General features: G+C 46.5%; 3 protein-coding genes across 3 annotated transcripts; all 3 read right to left on the bottom strand.

Annotated features, from left to right (window-relative positions):
* Positions 1-1,031: 1,031 nt before the first annotated feature.
* LOC128724351 (uncharacterized) lies at positions 1,032-5,393 on the bottom strand. The gene is given in 5 exon segments (XM_053818078.1): positions 1,032-1,116; positions 2,569-2,729; positions 4,214-4,443; positions 4,479-5,168; positions 5,387-5,393. Coding segments are annotated over 5 exon segments (1,173 nt in total).
* Position 5,394: 1 nt separating this feature from the next.
* Positions 5,395-17,991, bottom strand: LOC128724350 (uncharacterized). The gene is made up of 3 exons (XM_053818077.1): positions 17,770-17,991; positions 10,594-10,789; positions 5,395-6,155 (listed from the first exon to the last, which is right to left on the bottom strand). Exons 1-3 carry the CDS (start codon positions 17,989-17,991, stop codon positions 5,395-5,397), a joined length of 1,179 nt encoding a protein of 392 aa, XP_053674052.1.
* A 6,846-nt stretch (positions 17,992-24,837) lies between these two features.
* LOC128724349 (uncharacterized) lies at positions 24,838-27,337 on the bottom strand. The gene is made up of 2 exons (XM_053818076.1): positions 26,624-27,337; positions 24,838-24,999 (listed from the first exon to the last, which is right to left on the bottom strand). The coding sequence occupies exons 1-2, from the start codon at positions 27,335-27,337 to the stop codon at positions 24,838-24,840; spliced, it is 876 nt and encodes a 291-aa protein (XP_053674051.1).
* Between the last annotated feature and the right edge of the window lie 283 nt (positions 27,338-27,620).

The following is a 27,620-nucleotide window of genomic DNA, read 5'->3' as shown; positions in this document are numbered from 1 at the left end:
TCTAAGGATTTGTTTAAGATTGTTTTCGATTGGCGATGTGAAAGATGTATTCAACGGTAAAAACTGTGAATTTTTTAAACGTGCTGCAAATTTGGCCGTGGGTTGAGATGAGATGGTCATAATAAATGTTGTAAAATTTATTAGCAAACTTCCTTTAACTTGTACTGCGGGCGTGAAAGAGATAGTTACTGCACAGAAAATTTTGAAAAGTTGATTGTACTTAGATGTCGTTACTTTTGAAGATAAACGGTACTGTATTAGAGAAGAAAAGTTCAGATATTCGATGTTTTGAATGGGGATTAAAAACTTATAATAGCCATGATAGCTTTCTTAAAAGCTGGTATCGCGGTGTCGTACTCTACTCATGCGTAGAAGATGGTTAACGTAGAACCGAGGTCATTTTTAAAGAATTGATCTTTATTATCCAAGAGCTACCCACCCAACATACCCTTTCCGTGAGGGTTTAAGTATATGGAGCTCTAATAACGTGCCCTAGGCAGCCCAACATATCCTCTCCTCGCGGTTGCGCGACGTTTCAACCGTTTTATGTTGATACATACATTTGTCTAGTCTCTCTTCAGGACTAGTTACAAATTTTCAGCTTACGATCATTATTCAAGATTTACTGTTTTTCGTTTTCGGGTGTGTGGCCGCTACAGGTCACAGGTGCTCTCCGCGCTGGCAGCTGCATTTTAGTCCGGCGTCAGCGGTAGAGGATCGTCCTTCACGTGCAGCTGTGGTAGAGGGGCAGCTTCTTGATGACGTCGCCCTCGCTGCTGGTCACGTCGTGCCTTTTGAAGCACGTTGCGCCTTATGCGGTGCTTCTCTGTGTGGGCGGCTAGCCGCTGCGGTGTCACCCCGTCGGTTTGGTGACGTCGACGTCGTGGCTCTTGCAGGTTGTCTGGAGTTATCGCTGAGCTGTCTCCTCGATGGAGGAAACGATGATGGATGGCATCCTATCTCGGAAGAATCTGTGTCCTGATAGCGCCTGCGACATATGATAGTTCATTGGTCCTGTCACAGCGTCGTGGTTACGTCACGTTCTCTCCGGCACACGACAGAGGTGGGGATTGCTCCTCCTGTTGCTTGTACTTATCACCAGCATCACGCTTCTTCCTGTACCAGGAAGCATATCGGCACAAAACCGGCTATGACAACAGCTGTCTCGTATCTGGCAGGTTGGAATATGCTGGTCCCTACGATGGCTGTATGGACTACTGTCAGAATACCATCCTCTCTTCTGAGGACTACTGTCGGAATGTAATCCTCTCACCAAGGACTCTTCCAATTTACAGGTTTCGTTGTTTCGCTTATTTGCTTTATTGGGCCTCCTGTTATTCTGGATCGAAGATCTGCACAGTGAGATCCTGTGTACACTCATTCATTCATATATTCATAATGTTCTACCATTCATAGTAAAGTACAGATATTTAAGTCCTATATTCCTGGATTGGAAAATTTGAGTGATATAAGTATAGGAAGGTAGGGAATCAGATTACCAAGCCAATGCACGTTGGGCATTTACCGGGATAAAAGTCCGAAAACCTAAATCAGATTTCCGATAAACTTAGATAGGTAAGATTTTGCTCAAAATGAAGCACAAAATAACAAAAAAAAACATTTTTGTGGGATTGTATTTCGAAAACTAAAAGATTTGCAGATATAAAATGATACATTTTTCTTAGCTAAATTATTTAGATTGAGAAACCATGTTAATGTGCATCGAAAATTCGATTTTGGTTAACGGGCTTTTATCCCGGAAAATGCCCAACGTGCGATATTTTACTGTAAAGAAATTAATCCGAATACTGGCATGAAAGGAAGCCTTTGCTGGGGCAGAGGCTTTTCTGTGCTCCTTTAACTCTCCTCCAGGGTTTAGGAAAAACAATGGGAAGGGGACCGTTGTTTTTCCTAAACCCTTGTTTCTGTTTGTTTTAAGCACTTAAAAAAAGAGCAGAGAAACACTGGGAAGGGAGTGGAGAGGGGTTTAAGGAACACAGGGAACCTTCAGTGATGCAACGCTAAAAATCACTCTCGAAATTGGCAAAGGGCACAGTCACCTTTTTAGGTCCAGGAAAAACTCACTTTTTGATCGAGCCTCACGGAATTATTCACTGTCACATTTATCTGTTCGGAGTCCGTAAGCATGCTCGGGGTTGTCAAAATTAGTTAGACTTAAAATAAAGGTTGTCTGGAACACTGTTATACACCGTATGCAACTTAGCCTGCTGCCGTATGTCGAACTAGCCACCTGCGCACCCTGTTGCATGAAAAACGACACGCTCGGTGGTGTGCGTATGCTGCGACAGAATGAGTGACAAATGGGTACGAAAAACAGTTACGAGAGCTTTTCCCGGGAGATACGCGAGAATGAGCGAAAGATCGCTCCCATAGCCTAAGACTGAAAGGAAGATTAAAAAATAATTAATGGACACAGACGTATTTTTTTTAAACTTGCATTGGTGATTTATTTGAAGATTTAATGTTGGTAACAATTTTTTTTGGCACCACGGCGGCTGTCGCTGAGCCTCGTTCTGTCCGGCTTCTTGTTCTAAATCTTCTTTGTACTTGGCACCGCGTTCTGGCTCTTCCTTGTCCTCGGCCTCTTCCTTGTCTTCGGCCTCATGTGACTCATTCGGGTGTGTGAAACGAAGCTCCTTCAGGTGCGCGAAACGATGCTCCTTCAGGTGCACGTATCGCGCGCACCTGAATTTCCGTCCAACGGTCATCTGGGGACGCAGGCCATTGCGTAACGAGTAAATGAAAGCTTTGCAGTGGAGGTAACTTATTACGCAGCCTGCTATCGACAATTATGAGATTTGAAGTGTGTGGCTCGGGACGCCATGGAGGAAAGGGAGAACGGTTAGAAGGTTAGAACGGTTCTTTTTTTCAACAAATTTTCGCTTCACTGCGAATGCCAATTAACTTTAATCTGTCACTCTGGCGTTTACAATTGATACTGAGTTTTTCCTCTGCCGATCGGCAGTTTAAATACCTGGCGACGCTGTCGGAATCTAAGCACACATACACTTGCATTATCTTCGATTGCCTTCAAAGTAAGTATTCCATACGGCGTTTTTCTCCCTTTCGTCTCCAGTTTAAGCCTTAAACTATGAAAATAGCTACAGTCTAAAACTTAAACGTAACTAAAAACTAATCAAAAAATTCACCCTAAAAAAGATCCCAGATCAGCGCAAAAGTTGAGTTACGGGAGGTGAGTTGGAGACGCATGAGACTAGTTTTGAAGCGATCACTTATCCAACGGGCATATGCAGACTTATCCCTGCATCTATATGCAGACCCCTATCATCTTCAGAAACCTGTTCTGGATTCTCTACACCACTTGGATATCCGCTTTGGAACAATTACCAAACAGATGATAGGTTCATTTTCATCAAAACGGATACCAGACCAGGGTTGAACCTAATCCAATGGGATCGAAAGGTATGAAACCAAAAAAACTAATAAAAAAGAAATATCCCTAGACTAAAATAATATGAAAAATTGACCTAAGTCGGACAAATCCTACATCTTAGTATCACTCCGTGCTCGGAGAGTACCTAATATTATGTAACTACTTTAACGATATCTTGAGATAACCTACAACTTCCTCATACATGGTTTAAGATGATAAAGATGTTTTTTTTAGTTTTATAGTCGTACTTTTTTTGAAGCCGCCTCCCATTAATTCGTTGTAACTTTGATTTCTGCTGTTGCTATATGATATCTGCTGTGGTGATATGATTCTGATCACCTGTGATCATCTGTGGTGATAATTCTGACTACAACCCTTTTGCGATGCAAAGAAAATATCAATTAGAATAAATTATTTGAACGAGAAGAGAAAAATGAAAAATATTAAATATAAAGAGAAGGCAAATAGCATAGCTTAGGTATCATCTGAAAAACGTGTTCACTTGTAGATATATTCCATTTTGACCATCACGAGGAAGAAACGGCTCGCTTAGAAGGCTTGACTGAAATGCAGGTTGCCCAACACGGCAAAAAAAACTGCCAGTTAAAAATTGCCAGTTTTAACTGCGCTGTTAAAAGAGGTCGTCCCACGAAATTATACTGCCACCTCGATCCGGAGTTGTGATGGAAGCATCCTTAAAAAACGGGAAAGGGGAAAATAGATTTAGGATTGAAGAGTATGAAGAAGCGGAAAGAGAGCAAGATAAGAGGGGATATTAGAGGACAGTTGGGTTTGGACATGAGGATGGGTGAAAGATCGCGAAGGTAACTTGACTGGAACCAGCTTACACTTGATTCCAGTCCAGGATACTTCCATGTGCCTAGTTGGCGAATTTTCGATAATTTTATAAATATTTAAGTCAGTTGAAGATGTCTTTGCGATAGAGTTATCTTCAAAATTTAATTCGAAAAGCGCCATTTTGAACAAAAACCGGACTCCAACTATAGTGATAGGGAATAATGATGATGCTTTTACATCTTACATCTACATCTACATCTTTTACATCTTTTACATTTTACAAATTTAACTACATCATCATTTTTTGTTAGGAAAAACTGGTCTTTGAAATATGGTAGTAGGACAAAATCGGCGGCCACGTGTAAACCAATACCGTTTGTCTTCAAATATGGATATTTCGGAGCAATTAAATTGGCAGTCATGTAGATGGTGGCAATTTCACTTGATCTACCTGCCACTTACTCCGCAAACTTCTTGCCAGATCTAACCCAACGTTTGATCTGCTGTAAATGGTTTTCGAAGCAATATGCAGAAAAGTCATCAAGCGGTCCAAACATTGCAACCTCTCCAAACACGTGTTGGAGATTATGAACATTGCTGGTCATGTGGGTACGACCATAATATGTGCCGAAATCCTTAACAAATCGGGAAAGGAAGTCTTTCACACGGGTCCGGAGGTGCTGGTAGTACGATGATGACAAAATCGTAACACCGCAAAAATAGAGCAGGAAGTGACTATAGCCTTGCGCATCATAAAAGTCCTTCAGAACCACAACACTTGCATAATGAAGCCTGCAATTCCTTGCATTCCTATATTCGGAAGCCTTGCAAAAAGCAACATACCGTACGCTTCTAAGCGTACGGTGAATTTCAGAAGGAAGCTGCATCTGTTTCAAAAAATTTGAAAAAAATTCCTTTATTTAAGGGGACCACCGAGGAAATCTTTCAAAATTGCCTTCAAGAAATCCTCGGAATATTTTTCGGGTAACCCCCAAATCAATTAAATGAAGTCGTTCACCAACAGGAACGTTTTTAATTATTCTCCAACAATAGAATTATTGAAGTATTCTCCAACACAAGAACACTTTAAACAGCCATGCACTCCAGTGAAGCTCGTCGTAGCTGTAAATTTAAAAAAAAATCGTTGAGTGATTGATCAAATAAGTGAGTTACATTTCATGCTACTTACCTTTTATTAAAGCACGAGCTGGTGAGTCGGCGACAAAATTGCGAATGCTAAAATGCAACGTTTTATCGCCAACAATCAAGCCTGCTCGGTGAATTTCATTTGCTTCATCCACCAGCGGCCGCAAGAATTCTTCGATGCTTTCCGGTTTTGATGGTCCACTAAATGTGGCTACCGTCATAACCGGAAGCTTTGGCAACTCTACCACCTTTACAAGAATAGGCCAAAGCTGAGTTGGCCCACCCTTGTGTAGTGGCAGCCCGTCGATTGACACATCCAATGAGAAATGTGTCGCTTCAGGATTGAAGGTTTTAGAAAGAGTTAAAGGAGTAACATATTTGGTCAGGACTGATTTTAAGCCTCCGTACGAATAATCACCTCCTCTGATAGCAACAATTTCGTTCCTTAATTGGGTAGGTGTTCTAACCAAAGTCCGCGCATCTTTAGGAAGATCTAAATCCAGCTTCATCCGTAGGATGGCCAGCATCATATTGACCGCCGAACGGGGAAGTTGGTGCCAAATCGCAAGATATCGAAGACAATCTTTCAAATCCATTGTATCGAATATATTATATACACCGTCCCAAGCGACTGCTTCATCATCTTCCTCAATGCAGTCGTCCCCGTCCGGTAAAATGTCCTCGTGAACGTCGGTTTCATACGTTTCAATCCCACGGCTTTGATTTTCTTCCACTACTTGCATTCGTTTTGACCCTGGCTCTACATGGAGCAATTCCTCTTCATCAGAAGACATATCTGTGAATGATTATGAACATGTTTAAGCATAACATTTTTTAAAGTGCGCACCATACTCGATAAAATACGGCATATTAGATCACTACATTTTAGTTAAACACACAGCATAAGGTCAGTCAAACCCGAAATCTTTTTAAATGCATGAGACTCCATAGACTGGCCTGATAAGTTTCTTAACACTTAATCAATACAAAAAAACAGAACACTTACCTATGATAGTTATATAAATTGTGCATTACACAATTCTATGATCAGCATCACACAGAATCCACAGAAGGCGAAGATTGTACAGACACATCAATTATATAGAAGACATTGTTAAAAAACATAATACAAAGTAACATTGAACACATTTCACACACAACTCACAAAACACTGTTTTCGATGTAAAAACATGTAAACTACAATTTTATTTTTCTTATTTGCACTATTCCAAAACATTGACAGGCACATAAATTGTATTTCACTGCTATCCATCATTATTTCTATCTAGAGATGTTTTACAATATATATTTTCACTTTACACTTATTTTAAACACTTATTAACACTACTTTTGCAGGATATTGCAGGATAAAGCACTTTTGTCTATTACTATTGATACTTACCATGGGAACGATTATGCATTATTTGAGGTTTTTTTATAATTTACTTAGCGAGAGAAACTTTGCATTTGTTCCACTAGGCCCGGCATTTTCTTCACTGTTTCTTCCAGCCTCATACTCATGTTGAATTCTAGCCAATTCATCACGACAAATTTTATAAAACCGGCCACCTCTCTTTCCACGATTCATTTTGTGAATTTCATTTTGGCCGAACAGTGAATTCATGACCCACACATGCTCAATTTCCAGTTCGGCTAGCGTTGTGAAAGCAAGAAGCAGATAGGACATAACTTCGGTCTCTTTCTGGCTACCACAGACCTTCGTCAAATTGTCTCATGGGATGCTTCTTAACACTTTGACTGCCGCATCAGCCACTATGTGGCTGACGGATTTTTTCGATTTGGCCACGTTAGCCACATAGTGGCTGACACATTTTACATTGAAACAGACGAGTTACACGAGATAATTTTACTCTTTCTAAAAAAGTCAATTAAAATGAGTTTTTATGGTTTTTCTGTTCTTCAAATATCCGTAATTATGTGATATCATAATTAGTTAATTTATTCATCGTTTATTTTAGATGAACAATGTTAAAACACTCAGCGCAAAGTTGAGGTTGATCGGGACAGCTTGAACAATATGTAAACGATATTTTAACTGTTTTACGTGCTTTTCGACCGGTCCATATCTTGCCTATTATTGTAGCATCGTTTATATGCACGTCACATTTTTTTCCCTTTAGAGTCAATCCGTCAATGGCTAAAACATGATGTTCCTGTTGCGGTTCTTGTTGCTTGATTTTAGTTGTGTTTTTGACGAGTATTTGTAATAATTCAGAACCAATCATTCTTGAGAAGCAAGCTTGTAAGGTACCAAAATTTGTGCCTAATTAACCAATGAGTGGAGGATTAGGATAAATTTTTAGGTCTTACCAAAATTTACCCTGATCCTCCATTCATTGTGGTATTGGATATATTTATCCAAACTTTCTGAAATCCTCCTTGGAGACACTCCAGATTTCGAGTCGAGTACAGAATGGTAGTGTCGTCTGCATATAACGACAGCTGCGTCTGGTTATCCACGTCGGGAACATTCGACGTAAAACAATTGTAAAGGAGTGGTCCTTGGATACTCCTCTGTGGAACGCCCTAACAGTTGGCACAGGGGTCGGACATTATTCCCCCTGCATGAACAACTGACGTACGAGAACTCAGATAGGACTGAATGGTTCTGACTAAGAACGTCGAAAATTCTTATACACGAAGCTTATGCAAAGAGCCATTGTGCCAAACGTTGTCGAAAGCCTTTTCGATGTCCAATAAGGCCATGGCAGTGGACTTTTCATCACGTTTATCGTCATTAATGACATTCAGGATATGCTGCAGCTGCTGAGCTGTAGAGTGTCCTTTTATAAAACCAAAATGGACACCCGTCAACGTATTACAGTCTTTACAGTGGGCCTCCATCCGCGTATAAACCACTCTCTCGAAAATCTTGCCTACAACAGGCAAGAGGGCGATCGGACGGTAGTTCGAGGTTAGGGAAGAATCCTTCCCTATTTTTTTGGCTTGGAACGACTTTTGCAAGATTCCATTGGGTTGGGAAATACCACCCAGTTCCAGACATCTGTTAAAGATGTTGGTTAAGCAACTCATACCTCCATGGCCTCCATGCTTTAACATCACGTTAAAGATGTTGTCAGGTCCAGGAGCTTTAATTCCGGCACTGTACTTTATAAGTGTCCGGACTTCATCCAAGGAGGCCCGGTCAGTGTCGGGAAGAAAACATTGAGCCCATGCTAGCTTACGGATGCTGTTGCTAACAACAGCATCGTGTGGACTAGTCATCGTATCGCTCACTCGATGCGAGTGAGCAAAATTCTCAGCAAGTAGCTATTTTAATAACAATCGGGTTTATTTACAGTAATAAGTTACAACTAAGCCCTCTCTTACCCTTAAATTTCTTACCCGGGAGGGATTCAAGCTTAATGGGGGGTATATTTTGGAAGAATTTCGCTGTATGATGTTTTCTTCATGTTTCAATTTTGCGCAACGAATGTGAGAAAACGCTCACTACAGCATCAGTCGTAGACGTTCCCGAGTCAGCGTACAGAGAACTCGACGATGCTGGCTGCCGCGTCTTCCGCCGCCTTTAGTGTTGACGCAGACACGAGAGAAGTCCGCTGTCCTCGCATTCGCAGCTCACGACGGTACTCATGATGGTGGTCGTTTCGGCGCTGTCTTGCAGTCTCAGCCCTTCGCGCCACTTCAGTCGGTGATGGCGGTGTCCTAACTCGGCTGTAACGCATCAAGAGAGGTGTGCCGGGGTTGCGCAGCATGCACATCCGACGCCGCCTCGTTGACACGCCGCCGCCGCTCCCGTTGACGATCGACGAGGAGCTGTGTTTCCCGCTGTGAAACAGGATGCACTGCCCTCATCTCGTTCAAACTCGGCACCACCTCATCTCGTTAAAACACCGTTTTAAAAATTGTGCTTTATTTTTAACAAAACACTACCTTCCGAAACCAAGTACCCGTGAGGGATTAGTGAGGTTTGGAAGATCCATTGATTGTATATTATTCTAGTTGATATTAGCTGTTCTAGTTGATTTGTATTTAGGGAAACTTATCAGTCATGTCACATCGAATGATTGCCATTATGTGATTCTAGCTAAACAATTACTTTATATACTTCTCAGGCGCTACAACCGTTTATCGGTCTTGGCCTACCTCAAGAGAAACCGGAGCCTCTCGCGGTCGAGCGCCGTCGTCTGCGGGCTGGGTCGTCGGGTTCCATTCTAATAAAGTGACCAGTCCACCGGAGCCTGTGCGAGTCTAAGTCGCTCCACGACGATGAGGCTGTTGTGTAGAAAATGGTCTCCGAGGTTTTCACTCCTGATTCTCAGACGGCCTTCTTTAGCGCCAGGTTGTAATTCGTGAAGTTCCATAAATTTCGTCTTGGGAAAGAGTACCTCTTGAAATAAATAATTTATATGGATCGATTCGCACTCGATGACAAACAAATCGATACGATCGTTTTACTCCCGATCCTATGGACCGCCGTATGATGAACGAGTTGTCGAATACATTCTATTTCTGAAAATCCTCAAATTATATTGAAAATGAGGATTGAGATGAAACAATGTGTCATACTTACATCCTGGTTTGCACATTTAATATTATAAGTCACGAATCTGCGTAGACCTGTACGTTGTTGTGCGTTGTTGCAGATCACCGTTTACATCATCCTAAAATATAGCTTTCCTGTTAGTATATACATTAGGCATTTGATGCACTTTCTGTATACTCCGGCTGGCACCACGTGGAGGTCGGAAAGTGTTAGCCAACGAAAAACTAGATAAAAAGCATTAGTTATAAGCATACAACTAAAGCGACAAACTTAAACGCATAGTTAGTTCACATTAATAAGCTCCATCAGAGCAGAAAATGTGTTGGCATGTGTTCTACGAAAAGCATGCTCCGCTATGTATTGATTTAAATTTGTTGCTCTGTTGGTACCCTTTTGAAATTTTTGAGCCACCATCAAAGTTTTTCTACATTTTGGGTATGAATAAGTGAATCAGAAGGATTCACGAAGTTAGTTGAGTGGTTAAAAGCGACATGTTCGTATCCGTGCTGTTTCAGATGATTGTAACCACGCCAACAATCGGTTACATTTTTGGAGCCGATACGAACATGTTCGTTGATTATGCCGGTTAAAATTTCGGTATTTCTGCGCTCTACGAGCACCAGAAATATCTCCTTTGTTTCCCGACAAATGCCTCCCACCAACCACTCATTGGGGAAGGCATTCATGCGGCCCCGGTTGTACTTACGTGTCGAGATTTTGGTCTCGTCTATCTCGACTGTCAGACCAGGTCCTCCAATCGGTGAATCGTTGTTAATCTCCATCAGCAACTGCATCCGAATTTCGCCGAAGAGCTTCAGCACTGTGCGAGGGTTCACTTTAGCTTCTTTTGCTGCAGTTTTAGCCCCAATTCCGATTCTCCACATGTAGAGTAAGATCATTATCTGTTTCAGGGAGTAACGGGTGCCTTCGAAAAATGACTGTGAACGCACGGATCTTTCGGCGTTCTGGCAACCACGTTTTTCCCAAAACCACTTGCATCTGTAAAATAACTTTATATGTTACAACATATACACACGTAACCTATTTCTTTGTTCATTAGTGTGCACGTACTAAAGTTACACTAATAATTATTCTGCCTCCCAAGTTTACTTACATGTCTCCGTTCCGAATTTCTGTTCTAAGGAGCATCGTTGCTTGGCACCGACTGTAGGTTTGGCTGCTCTCCAGGATGCTTTTGTTCATCAACCACAAAGGGAGTTGACGAGATCCGTAAAGTGGCTAAAGACTGTGGCAAAGGACTCTCTTTCCATTATTTCGTGATCACTTGTGAACTTGATGGTGAATCTACTCTACTATCGCCGCTGTTAGGGTGCTGGTACAAACTGGATGCTGAAAGCACCGTCTCAGCTCTCTGGCTTCCACACCAATATTAGACAGGTCAATGATCTTCCGGTCAAATCGGTTGTTCCTCGCTATCGATAATGAATGAAGAGGGAAAGCAGCTGAAATCCGAGACAAAGTTAGTGTCTCTCAGCTCTTTGGCTTTCCCTGGGTGATCACCTAAGACTTCAGGTCCAAAGCTGAAATGACAGCCTCAAAGGTGGTCTTAATTCGACATACTTGATTGCCTCTAGATTCGTTAAGCCATATTTGATTGCCTCTAGATTATTACGCCGTAGATTAATTAGGGTCAACAAGAAGCTCACAAGGTTGTTGGGTCCCTTGGGGCCTGTGACAGAGATTGACCTGTCAGAGCCAAGCTCGATGATAGTTCCTTCCCGCATCTTGCTCTGTCGGATTGCCAGAATCTTCCTAACCTTGTCTGGATCGAAACCCTTAATCAGTGGCTTCTGATGCTGGTGCTGGGCTTTCAGGACACTCTTCTACCTTTTTTGATCTTTTAACAATCTTCTTCTTCTGCTTCCCAAACTTTGGCTTGTTTGTTTTGATTCCTCTTTTATAGTTAATTCGCTCAAGCAAGATCTGAGCAATGCAGGCAATCTGCTCCTTAGTCTGTCTAGATTTTAGATCCCAGTGCAGGAAGCCTGGATAAGGAATTTTTTCTTTAACCACACTCGCGGAGCAAGTACAGTATCTCGAAGTTTTCTGCTCTTGGTTTAAACACAAGCGATGAAACTTCACCTATCCAGAATGAGGTTGAGATTGAGCGTTAACCAGTGATCTTAATTGCTTCTTTTAAATTTGTATCCCGTTAATGTGGCGACTAACGACTCCTTGTCGCAGCCACCAGGAGCGACCCATCTGGTGCGGTTAGATGTTCCGTCCGAACACGTTCGAATCGGAGGCACTCGAAGAGGACGTGCTCAACCGTCTCCGCCGCCAGACATTGCGGGTAGTCAGGGGAAGAGGTGTATTGCATTCCGCAAAGATACTCTCGGAAAAATCCATGTCCCGAAAGCACTTGCGACAACGCGAAAGTCACCTCTGCGTACTTTCTGTCCTGCCAGGGTGCTACACTTTCCAACAATCGCCGTTGCGCTAGTTTCGGCCCACCGTGATTCTGCATCAGTGCGGTGACTGCCTTTGCAACGCGGAGTGCCTTATTCGACAAAGCCTCGACGTGCTGTTTATAGCTCAAGTGATCCTCGAGTGTAACGCCAAGGTAGCGGATTATCCTCGATGACTCCACGATGGTTCCGCAAATGTTCATTGGTATGCGCGGATGTTCTTGACGGAGACTGCTGATCATGACCGTCTCGGATTTCGCAGCGGAGAGCTTGAGATGGTGCTGCTCAGCAAGTAGCCTTTTCCTCCGGGGTGAAGCTTCTATTAGGTGGAATAGGCCTAGGCTTATTGTTTAAAACTTAAGTAACTCGCCAAAGAGGCTAGAGTTTTTGGGCATGTAGCAGATCTCCTTAGAGAACTATTCGTTCCCCGCATGCTTCAAACGGACCTTAACTACCATGCTAAGTTTCCTATAAGCCTGGTAAAAAGCCCTACCTGCGGTACGCTGGAAACGACGCCTCATAGAGTTCCTTGACTTTAGGAAGCGTAACGTTTCCAGAACTATCTTGACTAACTTGGCATTTGTTGCTATTAGAGGAACGGCCCTATCTTGCGCCACCCTAACGCTTCTTAAAAAGTTAGTCAACGCTGCATCGATATCGTCTATGGAGCAGAGGGGCACACGCGTATCCAAGGAGCTATCGACGGCCCGTTCGAACTTCATCCAGTTCGCCGCCTTATAGTCTCTCCGCTTCCTCCTGGTTTGCGTTCCAGTTCCATATGTCTAACGTGGAGTAACCCTTTCGCATGTAGAAGATCGGTTGGAACGGGAACAGCACCGAATAGAAGCCTGCTTGCGCATCTTCAAACAGTACCTTCCCGTTCTTGTTGACTGCTGTGTTGCCCTAGGTGTGGTGTCTCGCGTTCAGGTCCCCGGCGATGATGAATCCTCCTGGGGAGCGCGTCAGTTTCCGGAGGTCTGCTTTCAGCGGCTCGATGGATCCATCAGTTTTGCAGGCCTGCCCGGGGCAGTAGACAGCATAGAAGTGGGAGCTGTCCTGGGAGGACGTTAACTCAACTCCGGCAGCTTCCATCATGTCTGTTGCTAGAAGACAAAGAATGCGGAAATGAATGTCCCGACGGACAGCGATGGCAACGCCACCCTTAGTACTTCCCTCTCGGTCGAGGCGGACCACACGGCGTGATCCGGTAAGCTGAAGGCACGATCCGCTAGATGCTTACCGCCGCACTTTGTGCACCGGGCGGCCATGTTGCACATCTTTGCACCATGGCAAAAATTGAGGCAGTTGCTACACTGCGTGCAATCGCCTCGTCTGGGGGAGTATTTCTTTTACCAGACACGGGTAGTATAGTTCAAGTGCGTGATCCCACGCTCTTTTTTTTTTTTGTTACAAAGTCGGTTTATTGATATAATATATACATAATTTAAACCTTCGCGTTCCGAGAAGCTGTTTCCCCGCGAGGGATATGCTTCTCGGATTTATAGTTCTGTTTGAAATCACAATGTAAACTCATTTCTCATTCGCTTCATTTTCTTTCAATAATGTTCCCCCTTTCTGCAGATTACGCCACGGCGTAACCAGCAACTTTCAACGTCCGGAGAACTCTGCAGCGCTTGCCGCTGCCTCCTCCGCAGATGTCATCATTTCTCCAGTGCCGTCCAGTGCCTGCTGCCGCTGGGCCCGGACCTCGCGACGATACGCGCGTTGCCGCTCGTTCCGTCGTTGTCTCGCTAATTCCGCCCTCCGTGCCACGGTGGACGGCGAAGGCGGCGTCATCGCTCTGCTGTAACGTACCAGCAGAGGAGAGCCGGGATTGCGGACCATCCGCATCCTTCGCCGCCTTTCGTTGTCCCGACGCTGCCGCTCGCGACGCCGATCCTGCAGAATCTGCGCCTCTCGCTGCGACACCGGCTGCACTGTCCGGAGCTCGTTCAAAACCAGTCGTCTGGCACGTTGCTGAGCGTTGCGCCGCTCACGCCGCCGTTCGACCAGTTCCTCATCAGCAGTCTGGGAGTCAACTGATGCCGCATTACGATACGTCAAACCGAACCGCTGCCAGGTCTCCCGCAACTCCTCCGTGATGAGGCTGCAGGCTTCGCAGACGCTGCTCCAGTTCGACGGGCTTTGCAGCATGTGACCCACCAGGGTCTCAGCTTCCAGGGGTTCTCCGTCTGCCGCCGTTAGGTGTAGCGCTCGTACGTGTTCAAAACGAGGACACTCAAATAGGACGTGACCGATCGTCTCCTCCACTGCCAGACACTGGGGGCAGTCAGGGGACGAAGTGAACTGCATGGCGCTAAGGTACTCCCGGAAAAATCCGTGTCCCGAGAGCACTTGAGCCAACGCAAACGTCACTTGTCCGTGATTCCTTTCCTGCCAGGGTGCTATCTGCGGCAACACCCTATGCGTCCAGCGGATGAAACGGCTGGCCGACCGGTGATGATGGTCCTCGCCGTCGTCGTCGCCCTCCTGGTGTTCGTCGTCGTCGTCGCGCTGCTCTGCTGAAGACTCTTCGGTGTTCTGCCGCTGTTGTCGCTGGGCCTGCCCTTCCGCCACCGCGTCCCATGCGCGCTGCCAGGCGCACATCGTCGCACGCCGCTCCTCCTTGCGGATGTCGTCCGTAGGAGGGGCGCGACCGATGGCATGCAGCCGCTCATAAATCCTGCCGTCCTCCTCCACCAGCAAGCCGATGGGAATGAGTCCGGCCAGGATTGTTGCTACGCTGTGGCTGACGGTTCGGAATGCGCAGGCCGTCCGAATCGCAGGGATCCGCTGCGATCGCTGGAGAAGCCTGGCACACGCCTGCAGGCTGGTCGCGCTGTGCCATACTGGAGCCGCATACCGGATGACCGATGACACTACACCCGCGAGCAGTCGTCGTTGAGCTGGCTTGGGACCACCGTGGTTCTGCATCAATGCAGTTACTGCTTTCGCAACACGGAGAGCCTTTTGCGACACGGCCTCGACGTGCTGTTTCCAGCTAAGATGGTCCTCCAGCGTGACGCCGAGGTAGCGGATGGTCCTCGACGACTCGACGATTGTGCCGCAGATGTCTACCGGAATACGCGGGTGTCCCTGACGGAGGCTGCTGATCATCACCATCTCCGTTTTACCGGCGGAGAGCTTGAGGTGGTGACGCTCCATCCACTGGTTGATGATCAGTACAGCCTTTTCGGCCTCTGCAGCGGCCTCTCTGGGAGTACAACCCGGAGCCGTCAAGACGATGTCGTCCGCGTACCCGATGATGTCGACGCCCGGTGGCAGCTCCAAGCCTAAGACGCCGTCGTACAATACGTTCCAGAGGGTCGGTCCCAGGATCGACCCCTGCGGCACTCCTGCGGATACGTCGCGAGCAACGATACCCCTGCTGGTCTCGTACCACAGCACGCGGCCGGTGAAGTAGCTCCGAAGGAGCCTCTGCAGCGGCTGCGGCACCAGCTTCTCCTTCAGGCATTGTCCAATCGCCGTCCAACTGGCGCTGTTGAAGGCGTTGGCAACGTCCAAGGCTACCACCATGAGGCACCGCTTATCCCGCCGGTTGGTTCGTCCAAAGGCCATGGCGCGTTGTCCTCGGGCCACCACCTCCCGAATGGCTTGCACTGTCGATCTCCCCCTACGGAAACCGTACTGTGCGGGGGAGAGACGGGGAGCGTCGGCCTGCTCCAAGTGCTCGTTGAGCCGATCCAAGACTATGCGCTCAAACACTTTAGCGGCAGTGTCGAGCATGCATAGGGGCCTGTATGATGATGGCAGGCCCGGTGGTTTGCCCGGTTTCGCCAGTAGCACCAACCGTTGGCGCTTCCACTGCGCCGGAAACTCTGCTCTGTCGATGAGGTCCTGGTAGATGCGGCAGAACGTACCAGGACTCGTCCGAATGGCCACCGTCAATGCGCCATTAGGAATCCCATCGATGCCTGGGGCCTTTCGCGGGTTCAGCGAAGCAGCGATTGCCAGCAACTCGTCCTCGGAGACGGGGCGGATGGACACCGCTGCCGTCGGTGATGGCTCCGGCCACTCCATCGCAGGGTGTTCGGGAAACAGCTCCGCTACGATGGTGCCAAGCACTTGGGGGTCTCGCTCCAGCGGTGTTCGGCTTCCCCTCAAGCGAGTCATCACGACCCTGTAGCCGGCTCCGAAGATGTTGCTCTCTGCCTCGTTGATAAGATCCTGGAAGCAGCGACGCTTGCTTGCCCGGATTTCCGCTTCGAACTGGCGCTCCACGACGCGCGCCATGTTCATTCGGCAAGCACGCTGCTCCGGATCCCTTGCCTGTTGCACTGCTTCCCTGGCTCGCTGGCAGGCAGTCCTCAGCTCCGCCAGCTGAGGGTTCCACCAAAAGGCCGAGCGGTTGGCTCCCAGGCCCGGCTGCTGCCTCGGCATTGTGGCGTTACAAGCCTCGCGCAGGATCTTCATCAGCCCTTTCACGTCCTTCGCCGTATCATCGAGGCGGAGATCAACCAACAGTTCAGCGAAGATGTTCGGGCTGAACTTGGTGATCATCCACCTCATGATGTTGCGCGATCTGTCTCGGTGTGCTGTTGTTGTTGTTGTTGCGCTCCGTGCCTGGTGCTCGCGGTTGCTGTTGTTGGCTTCGCTGATGGTGAAGCAAACCGCTCGATGATCACTTAGAGTGGGCCGGCTGCTGACCGCCCAATCGCCCGGACCAGCGATGACATGACTGGCGAAGGATACGTCGACTATGCTCTCGCTGGCAACCCCGTTCCCTACGAAGGTGGGTGTGTCGCCGCGATTGAGCACCTTCAAGCCTAGCCGTTCGCAGGTCAGCAGCAGCTCCTCGCCCTTGGCGGATGAGCGAGGGCTGCCCCACTCTTCATGGCTGGCGTTGAAGTCTCCAGCGAGAACGATCCACTGGTGACCCATTGCCACCATTTCTATGGCTTCCAGCACCTGCACAAAGCGCTCAACGTTGACTAGAGGCCGAACGTAGCAGCAGATGAAGAGCACGCCGTCAATGACGGCTGCTGCCACCCACGGCACTCCAGTCGCTAGCACTCTCTGAACTGGCGACCTACCTGTCGCGATGATTGCGACACTCCCGGACTCATCTGCGACCCAGTTCCTGTTGTTCGTGGGTACGCGGTGCGGATCAGACAGAAGGACAACGTCCGCCCGATCCTCACGCGCATGCTGGATCGCAAGGTCCTGGGAGACGGCGCGTCGCTGGCAGTTCAGCTGCATTACACGTGTGAACGTGTAGCCTGCACACCTCGACATGACCGATCGCCGGTCTGGTGTGCCGCCGCGCACACTCCACAGCGAGCGGGAGCCTTGCATCCCCTCGCGCGATGGCCTTCTTCGCCGCAGCGGAAACAGCGGTTGGAACGATCCGTTCCCTTGCACTCAAAGGAGCGGTGCCCGCTCTCATGGCACCGGAAGCATCTTTGGGCGCTCCGCTTGGGCTCTTCTGCTACCTTGATGGTGGAGACGCAGAACCCGACTCTCAGCTTCTTGCCATCAAGCAGCATGGCCTCACTTCGCAGCACACGCGCTCTGAATCGTTGCAACCCATTAGGGTACGCATGCAACGATATGCCTTCGACGGGGATGGCCACGCCATACTGAGCTTTAAGCTCAGCGGCCACCTCCTCCGGCGTCGCCAGGGGATCCACGTTATTTGCCGAGATATACGCCATCTCGGCGATGATCGTTGTCACCCCGCGTGACCCAACAGCCTTCGAAACTTGTTCGCGCATTCGGGCACCATCCGCGTTTTTTTTTAAACGGAGGATCAAATGATCCCTCCGTGTTCTCTCGGTGCGGACCACTTCCGTCCGCAGCTCCGTCAATGAGGTGTTCAGCCGCGCCAAGCGGAACACCTCTTCCCAGCTAGCGTCTTCCGCTGGGATAACTCGAAGGGCTACCGGTCGGCTCTCACGAGCCTTCGTAGCCTTTTTATTTGCTGCTTTTTCAGCCGGATTTCTCCATGCCTCCTGGACAGGCTTCACCCACTGTCCAGTGATCCCACGCTCTTGTTTCAGTGTTGTGGTGCCCTTCGAGAAGGACACCATAAACACCTTGGAGGAGACCTTATCCGGTGCTCCTACACTCAGCTCGCGGACCGCGGTGGGCGCGAGCCTCTGCTCTTTTTTTTGTAATATAATCGGGTTTATTAACATATAACATATAAATAAATCTTAAACTATCCAAGAAGCTCGTTCCCCGCGAGTAATTATTGCTTCAAGGTAAATTCTATTTGAAAAACGCAAGTCATCACAAAATAAATTCGAAAGGAGCTCAATGCTCCGGCGCACTCTCTTTTTTTTTTCCATTAAGTTTCTTTTCAGAGCGTTCTCTTCTTTCTTTCTTTGCCTTCACCAGACGCCATTGTCAGCGCCCGGTGAATTCCGCTGCGCTAGCCGCCGCTTGTTGGGATGCCGTCAGCGATGCTGGGGACCCGTGTGCCAACCGACGAGCCTGCAGCTGTCTGCGGTACGCTCGTTGCCGCTCATTCCGTCGTTGCCTAGCTGCTTCCGCTCGCCGTGCCACGGTGGACGGCGAAGGCGGCGTCATCGCTCTGCTGAAACGCACCAGCAGAGGAGAGCCGGGATTGCGGACCATCCGCATCCTTCGCCGCCTCTCGTTGTCCCGACGCTGCCGCTCGCGACGCCGATCCTGCAGAATCTGCGCCTCCCGTTGGGACACCGGGTGCACCGTCCGGAGCTCGTTCAGAACCAGTCGTCTCGCACGTTGCTGAGCGTTGCGCCGCTCACGCCGCCGTTCGACCAGTTCCTCATCAGCAGTCTGGGAGTCAACTGATGCCGCATTACGATACGTCAAACCGAACCGCTGCCAGGTCTCCCGCAACTCCTCCGTGATGAGGCTGCAGGCTTCGCAGACGCTGCTCCAGTTCGACGGGCTTTGCAGCATGTGACCCACCAGGGTCTCAGCTTCCAGGGGTTCTCCGTCTGCCGCCGTTAGGTGTAGCGCTCGTACGTGTTCAAAACGAGGACACTCAAATAGGACGTGACCGATCGTCTCCTTCACCGCCAGACACTGGGGGCAGTCAGGGGACAAAGTGAACTGCATTGCGCTGAGGTACTCCCGGAAATATACGTGTCCCGAGAGCACTTGCGCCAACGCAAACGTCACTTGTCCATGTTTCCTTTCCTGCCAGGGCGCTATCTGCGGCAACACCCTGTGTGTTCAGCGGATGAAACGGCTGGCCGATCGGTGATGATGGTCCTCGCCGTCGTCGCCCTCCTGGTGTTCCTCGGTAGCGGATGGTCCTCGACGACTCGACGATTGTGCCGCAGATGTCGACCGGTATACGCGGGTGTCCCTGACGGAGGTTACTGATCATTACCATCTCCGTTTTACCGGCGGAGAGCTTGAGGTGATGTCGCTCCATCCACTGGTTAACGATCAGTACAGCCTTCAAGGCCTCTGCAGCGGCCTCTCTGGGAGTGCAACCAGGAGCCGTCAGGACGATGTCGTCCGCGTACCCGATGATCTCGACGCCCGGTGGCAGCTCCAACGCCAATACGCCGTCGTATAACACGTTCCAAAGGGTCGGTCCAAGGATCGACCCCTGCGGTACTCCTGCGGAAACGTCGCGGGCAACGATGCCCTTACTTGTCTCGTACCACAGCACGCGGCCGGTGAAATAGCTCCGAAGGAGCCTCTGCAGCGGCTGCGGCACCAGCATCAAGTTAAGACATTGGCTAATCGCCGCCCAACTAGTGCTGTTGAAGGCGTTAGCCACGTCCAAAGCGTCCGAAGGACATGGCTCGTTGACCTCGAGCCACCACCTCCTGAATGGCTTGCACTGTCGATCTCCCCCTACGGAAACCGTACTGTGCGGGGGAGAGACGGGGAGCGTTGGCCTGCTCCAAGTGCTCGTTGAGCCGATTCAGGACTATGCGCTCAAACACTTTAGCGGCAGTGTCGAGCATGCATAGGGGCCTATATGATGACGGCAGGCCCGGTGGTTTGCCCGGTTTCGCCAGCAGCACCAACCGTTGGCGCTTCCACTGCGCCGGGAACTCAGCTCTGTCGAGAAGGTCCTGGTAGATGCGACAAAACGTTGCTGGACTTGTTCTTATGGCCACCGTTAATGCACCATTAGGAATGCCATCGATGCCCGGGGCCTTCCGCGGGTTTAACGATGCAGCAAGCAGCTCTTCCTCGGAAACGGGGCGGACTGACGACGCCGCCGTCGGTGATGGTTCCGGCCACTCCATCACGGGGTGTTCAGCTCCGCCACGATGGTACCAAGCACTTGAGGGTCCCGCTCCGGCGGTGTTCGACTTCCTCTCAGGCGAGTCATCACGACTCTGTAGCCGGCTCCGAAGATGTTTGACTCGGCCTCGCTTATGAGATCCTGAAAGCAGCGACGCTTGCTTGCCCGGATCTCCGCTTCGAACTGGCGCTCAACGACGCGCGCCATGTTCATACGGCAAGCGCACTGCTCCGGATCCCTTGCGTGCTGCACGGCTTCCCTGGCTCGTCGACAGGCAATCCTCAACTCAGCCAACTGAGGGTTCCACCAGAAGGCCGAGCGGTTGCCTCCCAGGCCTGATTGCTGTCTCGGCATAGTAGCGTTGCAGGCTTCCCGCAGAAGCTTCATGAGACTTTTGACATCCTTCGCCGTAACATCGAGCCGGAGATCGACCAATAGTTCAGCGAAGATGTTCGGGCTGAACCTGGTGATCATCCACCTCATAATGTTCCGCGATCTGTCTCGGCATGCTGTTGTCGCGCTCCGTGCCTGGTGCTCTCGGTGGCTAGTGTTCGCTTCAGCGACAGTGAAGCATACCGCTCGACGATCATTTAGAGTCGGCCGGTTGCTGACCGCCCAATCGCCCAGACCGGCGATGGCATGGCTGGCGAAAGATACGTCGACAATGCTCTCGCTGGCAACCCCGTTCCCTACGAAAGTGGATGTGTTGTCGCGATTGAGCACCTTCAAGCCGAGCCATTCGCAGGTCAGCAGCAGCTACTCGCCCTTAAGGGACGAGCGAAGGTTGCCCCACTCTTCGTGGCATATATATATATATATATATAAATATATATATATATATATATATATATATATATATATATATATATATATATATATATATATATATATATGTATATATATATATATTTATATATATATATATATATATATATATATATATATATATATATATACATTCATACTACTCTTCAGTTTGCGGTGGATTGCGAATTGATGCTTGTTATTATGACTTTGTGCCCACTGTTTCCAATGTGGAGGTCTATAACTTCTTTAATTGTGTCTAACACTTTGCTACTGGGTGTTATGGTTGGCAGTATTTTTTTGTGTGTCTGCGTTTATGTATGTTATTTCTTTGTTATTTCGAATGATCATGTTCGAGTTGTTGATCAGTTTTAGCAAGGTGTTGCCCCGTGCATCTTCGAAGTAATTCCCCGTGCCTCGTGGTGGGCGTTGAAGTCCCCCGCAATGATCGTAGATTTCTGATGGTTTGTGAGTCTTAATATTTTTTTTACCATATTGGCTACTTTGATGCCGGTGACTTGTATGTGTTTATTGTTTAGTGAGATATTAGGTTGTTCGTACCGGTACTTTTTTTAATGAAGATGGAACTACCTTCATATCCATCTTCTCTGCATTGTGAAATACTGTTGTTGTTTTTCAATGCTGGGTGTGGAGTGGTGGTAGGTTTTATTCAGGTTTTCTGGAGGCATATTGCATCACCGTCTGTCTGCACAGTTATTCTTTTTAGTTCATCAATGTTGTTGTTCAAGCCTTGAATATTGTTTTGGAGGATTTTAAATTTGTTAGTGCCCATTTTATCGCTATTCGATTGCGTGTTGCTATTTCGCTTGTATGGTTTTTAGTTACTGTAATACATGGTAAGTTTGTGTATGCGTGCGGTTTCTTAGTGTGGTGCATGATCGATCGTAGGCGATATTAGATGATCGTCGTACGGGATCACTTCTTCGTTATTAAATGACGGGATTTCAAATTCTGATCAATTGTCTTTCTATTTGTTTTGTGTTTAGGTTATTTGCTTTTTGGTTCGGCGTTTCTTTGTTTGTTAGGGTCTTTTCCATGGGTTGTTCAGTGATCATATTTTTTTGGTTTTTTTTCTGTGTTGTTTAATGGGTTTTGTTGTATTTGTGATATTCTGTTTTGTAAGGTTTCAGCGAACGATTTCTTTATATAGCTTCTAGAGACCATGGACGCCTGAGCTCTTCTTTTTTCACGAGCCTCTCTTAAAGTGATTCTTTCGATGGTTTGGATTTTTTAATTTCCACCTCATCTAGGTAGACGGGACAGTTTCTATCTAGGGTACTGTGACCTTCCCCACATTCAAGACGTTTTGGTTCCGCTAGGCAATTTTCGTGGTAGGGGCTTGAGCAATTAGCACATTTTTTATGGCTCTTGCAGAATTTTTGTGTGTGTCCCAACCTGAGGCAGTTCATGCATCTCATGGGTTTCGGAACATACAATTCAACTTTTAGATCGTAGTAGTAGCCAAAATTTACACTGTGAGGGGTGTTAATGGTATCAAATGTAAGGATGGCTGTGCGGGTATTTACCCAATTTCCATCCTTGTCTTTCCTCTTCATAATATCCACATCTTTTACTTTTTGATCGGCTAGACCTGTGATTATATCATCTTTGGTGGTGAAAGGGATGGCATCACACCGGATCACACCTTTCGATGTGTTTAGCGTCCCGTGCTTATATACTTTAGTATCAATCCTGTTGGTAGTCTTTAAATCAATTTTGGTCAATCTATCGGCTTGCTTTTTGTTTCGTACCAGTACTAGCAATTTTCCGTCTTTTAGTAAGGTTACTTTTTTTGGTTGTTCATTTATAGCGACCTCGATAGCCTTTTGGACTACAAAGGGGTTAGCTGTCCTTAGTGGCCTTTCGGGAGTAGTTCCTTCAACTACCATAAAGATTTCTTCCTCTGCGAAAAATTCGCTAAGTAGAATTCTCTCTCCTCTTAACCTCTTTTTTTTTGTTTTCTAGTAGGGCTCTGGCTTAATGGCTCGTAGTACGAGCCAAAAGCCGATCCACCTTCGGGTTCCTCGATCCCCATCTTACATACAATTGCGCGTTCTTGTCTTGGTTCGGTTGTCTTTGTCAACGGTTTTTATAACACGTGGATTAGTCAGGTCACAGCCTTTGGCTGAGGTGTATTAGTGCACTGTTGTCGCTAAGGGGTTAGTCGTGTCAGATGTCTGTACTCTTCGAGTGATACACTGTGACTGATGGCATATACACTCTGACAACGGAAAAAACTTCGAAGGCGCAGCGCACTAGCTTAATGAACTTTTTAGCATGTTCCACGATGAACAACAAAACAAAATTATTGGCACAGACTGTGCTAGCAAAGGCATCCCCAGGCACTTCGCTCCTCTTAAGGCTCCACACTTCGGCGGATTGTGGGAGGCAGTTCGAGACTGCCATATGAAGGATATTGCACTATCCTTCATCAAATAGAGGCTGCCATGATTTCACGTCCGCTGTTGCCCATGTCTGACGACCCAAATGATTTGGCCGCGCTTACGCCCGCCCATTTACTCATCGGTTCCTCAATGCACGCAGTTCCTGTTCCGGACTATACTGGGTTGAAAACATACACGCTCGACGATCTTCAGCGGTGGCAGCTAGTGGTGCAACGCTTCTGGAAGCATTGGGCTACGGAATACTTACAGGAAATGCAGAGAGCCACCATGAGTTACCACCCAACCAGCGATACCTGGTAGATTGGTAATCCTTCTCGATGAATCTTTACCAGCCACACAATGGTCCCTCGCACTTATCGTCGAGATTCATCTGGGAGACGATCATCTCACAAGAGTAGTAAAACTGAAAACAACAAAGGGCATCATTCTGCGTCCAATTTGTAAAATTTGTATATTACCTTTGGCCGCTGAATGACCAACCATGTGCTCAACCACGCGTTAATTGTTTTCGTTATGACATTCTGTCATGGGGGGGAGTAAGTTTTTACTTATGACAGGCCAAGTGATGCTTCGTTATGTATACGCCATCATTTAGTGAGTGCCAGGGGCCCTCAAATTACGGCGCTCAAGCACTCACAATGCACCAAGGGCTATACCCAAGCAGCGGTGGAACTCACGAAATGTATGGGATACTCACAATTTCGACTCGTCGAACAGCCTTGTCGAACATCTCATCGGAAATATAACATTTCCGATTCTGGCTTTATAAGTCACTCGAAAATTCTCTCACGTCAGTAGTCGACGCGGGTAGACCTAGGCTAATGCGCAGCAAAAACAAATGAACACGTGCGCAGTTGCGGTTGGCTTTTATGACGGTACATGAAATGCGATACGAAAAAAAAGGGTAGGGTCATGGTCATAAACACATATTTATTGGGGTGTCAGACCTTTTTTGACCCTTTCTCATTAGACGACCCTTTTTTTCCTTTTTCCCATCTTCACTCATTCGCAGGCGGTACCTGCCCTGCATATCGGCTTGCTCTATCTGACCTGTTCCCCCCGCTTCATATTTAGACATATTTTGTTTCCCTTATTTTATCATTACTGTTGTTGGTGACGGCTTTGGCTTGTGATTTTGAATTGTCGTCAATCATTTTAGAAGCATTCGAACGCTCGAGGGTGACTGACGGTATATGTGTTTGTTTCAAACGTTTTCGCTCCAGCTGTTGTGCCTGTTAAGATAAGAGAGTGAGAGAAATTCAGAATTTATTAAGAGTAAGTTTTATTCGTACCATTCCATTCCCGTGGGGGTTTGAACCGAGTTGATGTGCAAATGTTACGCGTCCGTGGTGCGTGGTTGCATGTTGAGCTATCCGGCCTTGTCAGTTGACTAATGTACATTCTCGTTTTTGTTTTTATTCTGGGACAACGTGCAGAACGATGGATAGCAACAAAGAAAACGTTGTATACGTGATAAATGCTGCGGGTGTTTCTGCTGAGAGTGTAAGCCCGCAATGCTCGTATCGCACCGCAACTGTAGCGATTGATCCACAGCCTCTTTCCACACAGGCAACGGAGATAAGTTCCCAACCAATTAGCAGACCAAAACAGAAAGTACCATTTAAACAACCTCGAGATATTACTTCAAACAATAGTATTGAGACATTAATGCGTATTTTGAGCGAAAATACGAAAGCGCTGATTCAAAACACCTCTGTTTTAGAAAAAAACACACAAATAATTGGAGAACTCAAAAACGAGCAAGCTAAATTAAGTAGAAGGTTGTCCGTTGTGGAAGCTAACATGGTCCTTATTAGAGATACCGTTAGCAATAACAATAATGATAATAGTAGCCCACCCTTTACTTTTAATAAGGTGTGTAATATAGATGATTTGACTGCATTTGAAACAAATCTGGGCAATATAGATTTCTTTGATAACGTTGTGCAATATTTAGAAAGTAAAATAACAACAAACGACGTGCAAAACAAAATGCACATAGCAATGGATTTAGTTTTTTCTCGCAATTTCTTGCCGCAATGTACGTGGTTTAAAAACAAATTTAATTTAAAAATAAGTTTAAGTAGTTTTGACAACGTTATTTCCTTATTTGCAAAGATAGGTAGTAATGATTTTGAAGAAGGTAGCAAGAACACTGTATCAAAAATTTTTTTTGAAAAAATTACGATATGCAACTGCTAGAACGCATTTAAAAGACGAAAGAAAAAGTGTATGCCATCGACGCCGATGAAAAGATTAGTTTTAACTTTACATAGTTTAGTTATATTTTTTGTTTCCTTTAAATGTTGCCTTCCATATATATATGATATGTAAATATGTTGATAAAATTATTCATTTCAGTTAAACTTTTGTGACTTGGCCAGACGAAATAAATTTTTCATTAATGTTTATTATGTATATATTGGCATTTATTATTGTAGAAAATGGAAATTTACTATTTACTAATTTACTATATACCTTATAATATACCTTACAAAAAATTTTACAATATACCTTACATTATACATTATATTTTTATAATAGCGTGTGGAGAAGAGGAATTACTACAATACTAGTGGCATTATTTGTTTGAATAGCGGCTAATTTGCATTTAATGTCATCCGCTGTAAATTGTGATACGGTCGAAGATAGATCAGCCATATCAGCTCTAAATATGTTAAGCATCGACGATGAGCACGGCTGAGTGAAAAAATCTTACTGGAGCTGAAACTGTTTTCCGTAAATAATGTAGTTAAGTGCTTCTCTGGCTGCACGGCAATATTTTACGATGGTGTTATTTTTCAACAGGAACCATTCATTTCCATGTCCCGGCTGAAGCATGAAGTCTTTCCTCACATAGATTTTAATGCTCATACCGGTTGTTGTAATTGAAGGATACTCGCGTTCTTCGGAGTGTGGGTCGATCTGTACTTTATCAATTTCCGCTAGACGATTTACCAGTTGCTCTAAACTCTTGTTGCCGGTTCTATGCAGTCGTTTTAGTCGCTGGAGGTTGTTTTCGTATGGATAAGTTGAAATTGAATCCAAGGGTCCAAATCTGCATACTTCGTCGTAAACGTGCAACAAATTGTGCACGTTGCTGGAGATGAGGCTATCTTTGTAAACCGTACCGAATTCGGCAACAAATTGTTGCAAAAGCTCATTTCCAAACTCCCAATGATGTTCATAAACGTGCGACGAAAAAATGGACACTGCGCAGAAAAATTTTAAAAAGTGGTTGTAAGCTGCATCGTCAATTTTTCCTTGGAGAACTACAATACTGCCGTAATGAAGAAAAGTTCTGAATTCCGATCCTTTCCAGAACTCTAAATATTTGATGCTACGTAATTTCCTGTTGATTTCGGAAGGAAGAGCTAGCTCCTGTATGGATCGTGAGATGTCTTTTTTATCTGATGGATTCAATTTCGTAGATCCTGTTTTGCCGTCAATCCATCCTTTGATTAGTTTTTTTGTAATGCCCAAATCTATAAGGTGCAGGCGATCCGATACTATGATGTCCTCGATGATGTCCAGGTTGATGAGATCAATTAATGGAGTTGGAATTTTCATATGAGCTGCATATTCTCCTGCTCTGAAGAGTGCATCAGTTCGCTTGGTAGCTGTAACGCTTTTGTAGAAGACCCTTTTGTCTTCTCTATCGTATGTCCCTTCAACTGTACATTTAATACAAGCAGAAATGGCGGTATGGGATTTGACACCTGCAAAAATTTATACAAGTATAAGAAAAAATTAAAAAAATATTAATTGCATCTATTTACAATAATATGTTACAAGCAAGGTACAAGTAATTCCTACCTTTGATGAATGCTCGCGCTGGAGTATCCGCAATGAT

Source organism: Anopheles nili, chromosome 3 (assembly GCF_943737925.1).
Source record: "Anopheles nili chromosome 3, idAnoNiliSN_F5_01, whole genome shotgun sequence".
In the NCBI taxonomy this organism is placed as follows: domain Eukaryota; kingdom Metazoa; phylum Arthropoda; class Insecta; order Diptera; family Culicidae; genus Anopheles; species Anopheles nili.
The sequence above is the reverse complement of the archived record's forward strand: the minus strand, read 5'-3'. Positions and strand labels throughout refer to the sequence as shown.